This window comes from Myotis davidii, unplaced genomic scaffold (assembly GCF_000327345.1).
Source record: "Myotis davidii unplaced genomic scaffold, ASM32734v1 scaffold223, whole genome shotgun sequence".
In the NCBI taxonomy this organism is placed as follows: Eukaryota; Metazoa; Chordata; class Mammalia; order Chiroptera; family Vespertilionidae; genus Myotis; species Myotis davidii.
In genome coordinates, this window is record NW_006294609.1 from 3761706 (window position 1) to 3772697 (window position 10992).

General features: G+C 44.8%; 1 protein-coding gene across 1 annotated transcript in view; it reads left to right on the forward strand.

Annotated features, from left to right (window-relative positions):
• Positions 1-8185: 8185 nt before the first annotated feature.
• TCTN1 (tectonic family member 1) overlaps positions 8186-10992 on the forward strand; it is a 26356-nt gene continuing 23549 nt past the window's right edge. The window contains exons 1-2 of the mRNA XM_015567270.1: positions 8186-8197; positions 8281-8387. Of these exons, the coding sequence (XP_015422756.1) occupies positions 8186-8197; positions 8281-8387 (119 nt within the window). The remainder of the gene's footprint in view (positions 8198-8280; positions 8388-10992) is intronic.

Consider the following 10992-nt stretch of genomic DNA (forward strand, 5'->3'; position numbering starts at 1 on the left):
GAATGTTGTGGTACATGAATTACATCTCGGGAAACCAGTTTAGGACCTGTTGTAGAGGGCCTTATATGCTAAACTGAGGATATTTAATGCTGGAGACACCAAGGAGGGGGGGCTGTCACCAAATGCTTTTAATATGCCAGTAATAATAATAAAACATTAAATAATATGTCAAAGTATAATAAAATAATTAAAAATAAAATAATAATAGTGATGATAATAGTAATGAGAGTGAGAACAATAGATACCACAGATTGAGCTCTTACCGCGTGCTTCACCTCATCATCTGCTCTGACCACCTATTTATTTTTGTTTCGCAAAATATATTTTATTTTACTTTTATTTATTTTATTTTTCCGAAGGGCCCAGCCCATTCCCGAAGGCCAGAACCTAGGTCCGAAGAGCCGAGCCTACCCCATAGAGCCTAACCAAGTCCCGAACAGCCGAGCCCATTACCAAAGGGCGGAGCCTAGCCCTCAGAGACTAGCTAGCCCCAAAGAGACAAGCCCAATCTGGCCACCTGTTTAAACACATGACCACCCAACAGTCTCATCTGTGTTTTTCTTCATAGGACTTATTTATTTTGTTTACTAGGGGCCCAGTGCACAAATTTGTGCACTTTGAAAGGAAGTGTGGGTGAGGCTGCAGTGGACACAGGGACAGGTCTCAGCCCATCCTCTGCACCCCTCCCTGGCCCTTCCCACCTCGGCCCTGCTCCTGCCACGGTCACTCCCATGCACTGATGGTGCTGGCCCCACTTGCACCCACTTACAGCGCCGAGCGATTGGGGCTGGCAGCAGCAGTGGGTGCAAGTGGGGCCGGCACCATCAGTGGGCTGCTGCCCTGATCGCCTCTCAGGAGAAGGTGGAGGTGGGGAAGCTCTCAGGGGCAATTGGGGCCAGCAGCTGCAACTCACACCTACTGACAGTGCTGAGCGATTATGGCTGGTGCCGTGCATAAGCAGCAAGTTCGAGTGCTGAGTGGGACCACAGTGTGTGGGAGCAAAGAATTTTCATTAACCACCAGAGACTCGCCCAGATGACAGCAGCCAGCATCCCACCTTGGTCTGGCGCTGCTGCTCACCTGCTCCACCATCCTGCCATGGCTGACACCCGCCATGTTCCGCGCGTACCCCCTTCCCTGGTGGTCAGCACATGTCATAGCGACCATTTGTTCAGTTGTTCTGCCATTTGGTCTATTTGCATATTAGCCTTTTATTATATAGGATTGTTTGGCTCTTCCCTAACATGTAAGTTCCACGAGAGCAAGGAGATTTTGTCTATTTTATCCACTACTTTATCTCAAGTGCCCAGAACAGTGCCTGGTAAATAATAGGTGCTAAATAAATTCCTAATAAGTGAATGCTGTTGAATAAAAAAAACCTTAGAGATCCCATAAAACAAGCATCTTATTTTACATTTGAGGGAAGGGGGCGAATAGCATGCTCACTTCACAGGAAGTTAATGGGTGGAGCTGGGCTGCACTGGAGAGGTTAGATACTGTCCTGCAAAGCCCTTTTGAAGGAACTAGCCATAAGCTAGAATCCATTTTCTACATTCTGTGATAACAGTATTTTAATTTTCCTTGGAGGAATGACTAATCCAACGCCCCCCTTGGTTCATGCAGTTTGGGTGGAACTGGACCAGAGGTGGTCACATGACCCAGGCGTGACTAATCAGAGCATGGCATTCTCTTATTCACAGTGATTTGTCCAGAGAGAAGGCACAGGACCCAGATAGGCCAATGAAACTCCATCATGGGATTTTGCTGAAAATATTAAGGAGAAATTCCCATTAGGGTTTGTAAACGGGTAGAATGCAAGCTTGCAGCAGCTTATGGGCATCTTTGCCACTACCTGGGAAGAGTCAGCCTGAGAATAAAGGCAACGCAGAGAGACGCAGAGCCTAGAAGCAGAGGTGAGGTGACGTTGATGAAAACCCTGCATCCAGCTTTATCTGAAGAGGATCAGTCCCCCAACTCCTGTCCATTCCCTGTTTTGCTTGAGTTGCTTTGAGTTTGACTTACGATACAGTGAATCCTGACAAACACATCATGTGACCCAGGTGCCATGGAGAAGCGAGAACTTCCACCCCTCAGTAGAAACACTGCTGAAGGAAAACTTCCGACCTCTTCCTTTCATGGGACGAGGAGTCATTTGATTGGTGGATTTGGGAAGAGATGATGAGCCTGTTACCCAGTCCCTTTCTCTCTTTTTATTTCTTGCTGTGGCCTGATGTGGGAAACTGACTATTGTCTTCACTAGCAGAGAGGGGTAGACAGAGAACCCGGAAGGCTGGTGACCTTTGAAGCCCTAGCAAAGGTCAGAGCTGTGCACCACCTCTGTTAATCCAGATAATGGCAGCTGAAGCAACCTCCCCACCGTTAGTCATGTACATCCTTATTGATAAGATAGTCTGTGTGTCATTGGAACCTCCCTGCCTAAGGGTTGTGAGTGTATCTCATACCAATAAAAGCTTGGTGAGGCCTGAGCACCAGTGGAAGTCTTTCCTCTGGAGTTGGACTTACCTGCCTGGCCCCCAATATTCCCAAATTATCTCTTGTCTTTTCTCTTTAATTTTGTATGCGGCTCCTCTTCCAGATCCTGAACCCTGAACCACGCGGGACGTGGAGGGAAACATGTACCACAGCCTGATGTTTGGATACTCGTTTCCTCCTCTGCTATGGAGAGTCTGTCCCTGTGGAGTGAAAGGGCGAGGACTACGCCCTCCACCTTGCCCCAGGGTAAGGGCTATGCTCTCCATCTTACCTTGGTCATGTGCTCAGCAAGGCTTCTTCCTGGAAGCCAAGCCGCTGCTGGCCACGCCCAGGATTTCTCTGGACTGGCCAATGATAGTCAAGGGAAGTGCACGCCATCACTATGACCACATCCTGTGTAGTGAGACACCGGACTGGAGCCTGGCCAATCGGCAGGGCCCACAGTCCTTTCTCCTCCCCTTACCCCAACTCCCTATAAAACCTCTCTCCACACAGAGTTTGCTCTCTCTGTCACTTGCTGCTGTGCCAGTAAGCGGGGACAGGGTAGCCAAACCTAGGTTTGAAATAAATGACTCTTTGCTTTTGCATCGGACTCGCTGGCTCCCTGGTGGGCCCTTGGGAATCTTGAAATCTGGGCACAACATGGAGGAGGCCGGCAGTCACCCAGCCTGTGACTGGGTGAATCAATATGATCCAGCCGAAACCGGTTTGGCTCAGTGGATAGAGTGTCGGCCTGCGGACTGAAAGGTCCCGGGTTCGATTCCGGTCAAGGGCATGTACCTGGGTTGCAGGCACATCCCCAGTAGGAGATGTGCAGGAGGCAGCTGATCGATGTTTCTCTCTCATCGACGTTTCGAACTATCTCTCTCCCTTCCTCTCTGTAAAAAATCAATAAAATATATTAAAAAAAATATGATCCAGAGGGTGACTGTGCATGAAGTCCTGTTCTGTTCTGTCCTCCAATCAGCCTTACCAATAAAGCTGAGACTTCAAAGCTCCAGCTGCCTGACCCATACATCTACTTCTCAGTGGACTTCACATTTGGAAAGGCTGAGGAGGGTGTAGTGTAATTAATTCTTCTCTCCATAACCCCTCAACATGTTAATTTGCTCTTCAGAAAACTTTGAGAGGCAGGCATGAAGACTGACATTTGGGGGCTAACATAACACGTGCAGAGCAAGTTTCTGATGCAGTCAGGGCTCTAGGCTGGGGTAATTGTGCGTCAAGTGGGTTCTTAATATCTGAGCAGTTTGTAACAGCTTCAGTTATGCAGCAGGATTTGAACTGGCAGAGGTCTGAGTACAAGGGCCTCTGGGGGCAGGCCTTGACCTAACCCCTGAGAGCACAGCTTTGACCTTAGCAGGTGGCTGGAGCAGGGATGAGGTCATTGGGCAGGGCGGGGCGGGGCGGGGAGGGGTGTGTGTGGGCTAGGTTTCTGTCCCAGGGAAGGCTTACTTTAAAAAGGGCAGACCTTGAGTTTACAACCATTTAGGTGGAAGGTTTTTGCTTCTTGTAGAACATCTTTCAGCAAAGCTTTAGGCTGGACGTTATACAGCAAAGGCAACAAAATCATTCATATTTGACAGCATCTTGTTTGAGAGGTTGTAGCCTTCTTAAATGTGAACACAGTGTGGGTGAATGCCGCAAAGTTAGCAGCCCTAAACCCGTTCTTTTGTGTGTTGTTCTGAGCTTCCTTCCGAGCCACGAGCAAGACCCGTGGAAGGATGATCTCTATTCCTTTTGGCTTCTACCTGCCGGTAAAGTTCACTTCACCGCTGAGCCCACGTGGGCTCTGATTCATTAATTGCATAAGCCTTGATTGCGAACAATGAAAATACATCCTGCACATCAGAAGAAGGAGTTAATGAAGCTATGCCTGGAAAACTTTGTCTTGGGACATGGGTTTACTGAGGAAATCAGGGAGGAATGAGATTGTTTTAAAAACATGCTTCTAGCCCTAGCCGGTTTGGCTCAGTGGCTAGAGCATTGGCCTGCAGACTGAAGGGTCCCAGGTTCAATTCCGGTCAAGGGCATGTGCCCAGGTTGTGAGCTTGAGCCCCAATAGGAGGCATACAGGAGGTAGCCCATCAATGGATTCTCTGTCATCATTGATGATCCTCTCTCTCTCCCTCTCCCTTCCTCTCTGAAATTGGGAAGCCCAGACTCTGGTTTTACCCATAAAATGGGAGTGTATTTTACTAATGAAAATAAATAAAAAGAACAGTGCCTTTATTATAAAGGAGATACATAGGGTGAGTCATTCCATAGTGCATTTTTTGAAATATAAAGTATTATGCCTATTTGGGTTGAGGGGAGGGGGGTTCTGGGGGAAATCATATGGGTTTTTCTTTTTATTTCTTGTCAAAGGCACAAATATGCTGCCCCCACCACTGGGGGTTTCTGCCCTCTGAGTATGACAACAGAATGGGATGCAATTCGAAAGTTCCTTTTCTCTTTGCTCCCTTCCATGACAATGTAGGGCTCTTAGTTAATGGGCTTTATTGCTAATCACCAGGGAACAAAGTATTAACTGTCAAAAGTCAAAACACGACTCATTTAGGTAGAGAATGAACACATGTCAAAAATTTGTTCAACTTGTTGAAGAGAAAAATAGTAAGATGGTAAAGCTGATTCAGAGAGCACTTTGAAGAAGTAGGAAACTTATATATAAAACTAGTTAATCTCCACAGAGTAATAAAAACTATAAGCTTCTGGGTTCATTTTGTACTGGAGGGAAATAATTTGAAAATACCAGTCAAAAACCTGAGCCATTCGTCAACAATAAGTGAGTAGGCAAACACAAGTGTAGTTTTTGGCCTACGGGCCAAATCTGGCCCTGCTGTTGGCATTTTTAATAAAGTTATTTTGGAACACAGCCACACCCACTTGTTTACACATTGTCTACACAGCTCTACAGTGACAGAGCGTAAAGCCAGCCTTAAAACCTAAAATATTTACTATCTGGACCTTTACAGAAAAAGTTTGGCAACCCCTGCTAGAAAATTAATCCTTGGGTGGACTTGTTAAACAATGTCCTAGAGGACATGGAAAGAATTGTACTGTCTTCTCTTGGTCTTATATTCAAATTTTGGGTAACTTTTTTCAAAAGGAGATGTTTGGCTTACAAATTTGGGGGACATTTTGAGAGTTAACTCTGGCCTATAATTCCTCAATCCTCCTGTCCACCCACTTCAACACCCCGTTTCTACATTGGTGATGATTTCAATAGCCCTAGCCTTCCCAACTCTTTTCTCTGAGTGTGGATCTTATGAAAACCTCCTTAAAAAAAAAAACACCCAAAAAACACTTCCTTATTTATTTAAAAAAAATATTCTTATTGATTTCAGGGAAGGGAGAGGGAGAGGGAGAGAAACATCCGTGATGAGAGAGAATCATTGATTGGCTGCCTCCTGCACGCCCCACACCGAGGATGGAGTCTACAGCCTGAGCATGACCCCCTGATTCATAGGTCAAAGTTCAACCACTGAGCCACGCTATGCTGGCAAGGCTGGAAACCAACATTTAAGTGCAAGTAAGCCTGAAAAGTTACTGATATCCAGTAATGACCTTTACAGAGTCATTTTTGCCCAAGAAGGAATTCTATTTTTGAGTAAGGACTCTAGTTAGGGGTTGTGCCTCCTACGAGAACGTACATATGAAAGGTCTTTGGGGGTGGGGTGGCGGGGGGAGGTCCTCTCACCTTTGAATTAAGTTCCAGATCTGTTGCAAACTTTTAAATTCTAAGAAGGCAATGACAGTGTGTGCTTGCCCATTGCTGTTTCCCAGGTTTCGGGCACCTAGGAGATGCTCAGTAAATATTTGTAGAGTGAACGATACAGCCAATGGAAAAAATAAATAAAGATAAGGGGTTTTTCTCCTCGGGGTCAGCTCTGTGTGAAGTTTTGGTGATGAAGGCTGCCACCTGCAGGGGAAAAAGTGAAACTGCAAGATTCAGAACTCAAGCCCTGGGGGAAAATACAGTCAACTTCAAGGCAAGATGACCTGAGAATCGATTGTTCTCCTTTAGCTTTAGGCAGAATTAATCAACATCATTTTGTCCTTTCCAATGAAGGAACTCTACATACCTTTCTGAATAACATTTTTAAGCCTTTGGCGTGCTTAGTAAGTGCCCAGCACCATGCCATGCACACACAATGTTTTCAGGACATTTCGATTTTTTTAAAAAAATATATTTTATTGATTTTTTACAGAGAGGAAGGGAGAGGGATAGAGAGCCAGAATCATCAATGAGAGAGAAACATCGATCAGCCGCCCCCTGCAGGCCCCCCCCATTGGAGATGTGCCAGCAACCCAGGCACATGCCCTTGACTGGAATCAAACCTGGGACCCTTGAGTCCGCAGGCTGACGGTGTATCCACTGAGCCAAACCGGCTACGATGGACATTTCGATTTTTGCATTGTCTTCATAACTACATGCATTCTTGTCAGATCACGGTTCCTTTTTGGGTATGGAAAACATTGCTTCAACAATGTGAGGTTGATGCTTTTGACATGCTCTTACCCCGTTTTGTATTGCTTTTCTTTTGGTCTCCACATTCTTGCCAACCAATCTGGGTTTAACAAAAGGTACATGCTTTGAAGCAAGCTGTAGCAGAAATGCCTGCGCCCATGACATGGCAGAATGAAGCAGGTTCAGGCCTCAAGAAGAATTCACTAACAGGATGCCAGTAAGGGGTGAGTGAAAGAGGAACTGCCTGCGGGTCCTGAGGACAATGATGAAAACATGTTTACAGCACAGAAACAGAACTACAAGGGGGTGGGGTGGGGGTGGGGGAGGGAGAAGAGCAGTGTCCCTTAGTGGTATAAGGAGGTCAGCTCACTTCCATTTGTTGAGGCTCTTTGTCTACAGGAAAATGAAGGATTCGTTTCTTCATTTAATATTTAGCAATCCCAAGATTAAAATGCAACGTAAATGCGCCATTATGAGATGACTGAACTTCTGATAAGTCAACCAATAAAACCACAATGCGATACTTCCACACATTTACTAGAACAGCTAAAAATGAAAACAAAACTGACCATACCAAGTTTTTATAAGCATGAGGAATAACTGGAAATCTTCTAAATTGTTGGTGGAAGTGCAAAATGTACAGTCACTTTGGAGAAAATGTTGGGCAGTTTCTTGTCAGATTAAACATAGCCCCACTGTACAACTCAGGAATCTCAATCCTACGTATGTGCCCAAGAGAAATGAAAATGTATGTTCACACAATCTGTATAAGTGAATGTGTATAGTGGCTTTATTTGTAATTGCCCAAAACTGGAAATACTCAAATTCCTCCAAAAGGTAAATGAATGAAGCAATTGTGGTACACCCATCATGGAATACTTGTCAGCAATAAAAAGGAGTAAATTGAAATAAACCTTGCATATATGGCTAAATGATGTTTTAAAATATATTTTTATTGATTTCAGAGAGGAAGGGTGAAGGAAAGAGAGAAAGAAACATCCTATATAATAAAAGCCTAATATGCAAATTGTCCCCTTGGGCGGTTGTTTGGCCAGGAGTTTGACCAGGACACCAGGAGTTCGACCACTCCCTATGGCATGTGCTGACCACCAGGGGGTGGTGCAGAACATGGCGGGTGTCAGCGACTTGGCGCTGGCAGTGGGCAGCAGTGGAGGTACTGACAGCCCCAATGGGCCCCAGTGAGACTGGGACCATGGCAGGATGGTGGAGCAGGTGAGCAGGCAGTGGGGGCAGGCCAAGGCTGGTGCAAGTGGGGGTCCGACCGCCCCACTAATCACCCTGCTGATGGCAACCAGTGGCAGCGGCTGGGGGCAGGGTCACCACCCAGCTCCCAGGAGCTGAAGGAGCCTGGCAAGGGGGCCCAGCCCCGACTGATCATCCTGCAGGCGGGATGGTGGAGTAGGTGAGGGGGTGGCACCAGGCCAAGGCAGGGTGCCAAGTGGGGCTGCGAAGCTGTGAGGGTGGGGGCAGGAGCTGGAGCCAGATCTCCATAGGCCACACCCAAGGAACCCCACCCGTGCACGAATTCGTGCACCAGGCCTCTAGTCAATGATAAGAGAGACTCATGGATCAGCTGCCTCCTGCACACTCCCTACTGGGGATCAAGCCTGTAGCCTGCAGCCCAGGCATGTGCATGTGCCCTGACCAGGAATTGAACTGTGACCTTCTGGTTCATAGGTAGACAGTCAACCACTGAACCATGCAAATGATTTCTCACAAGGGTGCCAAGACCACACAATAGGGAAGGACACATGGTGTCCTCTTCAACACATGGTGCTGGGAAAACTGGGTATCCACATGCAAAAGAATGAAATTACACCCTTACCTTGAGCCATATACAAAAATTAACTCAATTAAAAACCTGAAACTATTAAATTCCTAGAGAAAAGTATGGGGAAAAGCTTCAGGACAATGGATTTGGCAATGATATAATGAATATGACACCAAAAGAAAAAATAGACAAATGGGACTACAGCAGACTTTTAAAACTCCTGTATGTCAAAAGAAATAACTGAGTGAAAAGGTAACCTAGGGAATGGGAAAAAATAATAGCAAATCATATACCTGCTATGAGGTTAATATTCAGAATATATAAGGAACTCCTACAACTCAACAACAAAAACACAATTTAAAAATGGGCGAAGGGCTTTACTAGACAATTTATTAAAGAAGATATACAAGTGGCCAATGAGCAGGGGAAAAGATGCTCCGCATCACTAATCACCAGGGAGATACAAATCAAAACCACAATGGGATATTATCTCACACCCATCAGGATGCTACTATCAATAGGACAGAAAATAACATGTTGGAGAGGGTGTGGAGAAGTTGGAACTTTTGTGTACTCCTGGTGGGAATGTAAAACGGTGCAGCCATTATGGAAAACAGTATGGATGTTCCTAAAAAATTTAAAAATAGAATTACATATGATCCAGCAATCCCACTTCTGGTAGATATGCAAAAGAATTCAAAGCATGATCAGGGTTGAAATAAGACTGGCAGATATGGGTCACCTGAGAAATGAAGTTTCATTGTTCCCAAGGTTCAAAATGGATTTGAGCTGATGAAACTCTCATTTTGATTTTCTAAGTTGTCATAAAATTACTACTTTGGGACCATCTACCAAATGTTAGAGATTGGACAAAAGGGATGGTGAGATTATTTCCTAAACCATACAGCATAAAGATGAAAATGTTAGAGCCAAAGGGCACTTTAGGAAAACTGAATCCAATAGCCTAAAATTTCAAACAAAAATAGGACACAAGTGATTCACAGATATTAAGAAATGGGAAAGAAATACCTGAAAGTAAAGAGATTTAAAACAACAACAAGTGTTGGACTTAGAAGTCATGAGATGGAAGATTTGCGAAATATAGTTTTATTTAAGGGCAGCATTACATCATTTATTAAAAGTGGTCAGCCCTAGATGGTTTGGCTCAGTAGATAGAGTGTTGGCCTGTGGACTGAAGAGTCCTGGGTTTGATTCCGGTCAGGGGCATGTGCCTGGGTCCTGCAGGAGGCAGCCTATCAATGATTCTCTCTCATCATTGATGTTTCTATCTTTCTCTCCCTCTCCTTTCCTCTCTGAAATCAATAAAAATATATTAAAAAATAAAATAAAGTGGTCCAGAAAGCCAGTCAGATGTTAAAGCAATCCTTTGTAGGAAATTAAAATGAAATACCTGTTTACACATTTGATCCAAGTATGTTTTTATACACTTTGGAATGCCACAGGGAGTTGCTAAAGATGTCACTTTGATTATTTCTCTTTGCGATGTAAATATAATAAACTCGGTACATACTATGGGCATTCTTCTGACTTAATGTGTTTCTTGAATAAATACCATAGGTTTCAGTATTTTGACATTTACTTCTGAATTGTAAGATTAGGTATGCAAGAGGTCCCGGTTTCATAGCTGGGTATCCTCTCCAAAACTAACTAAGTATGAAAGGTATAGCCAACATCCCTGGGCGGAGAACCTCTATACATAAGCCAGTGTAGAATGGAGGGCTTCCCTAAGTCTTGTGGTCTCCATGCCATTTTGTACAGTTACAGTATATTTACTTTGTTTTTACTTTTTAAGACATATAAATCACTCTACTTAATTTTTGCCAATAATTTTTTTTTTTTTGTCTGTAAGAAAGTTAGTAGGTGTTCCTTTCTCCCCCTATCACAACACGGTGAACAGAAGTTATCTGGCGACCTCAGGCGACACATCTAAACAAAAAAGGGCAAAGCCAATGTTGACAGAGTGTGGGACAGCGACAATTCGAGGGTGGTGATGTCATCTCCGTGCTCCTTCGAAAGTCCTTATTTAGTAGCGTTCGGAGACCGGTTCCGAAATTTGTTCCCCCACCGGTTGCGTCAGGACATTTGTTGAAAATATTGTTTGCTGGCCTCTGCCCTAAACTTACTGAGTCAGAATTCGCTGAGATGGAACCCGCAAATCCGAATTTGTTAAACCAGTGCCGCAATCGGCTTGGGAATCACAGACCCCACACACAAG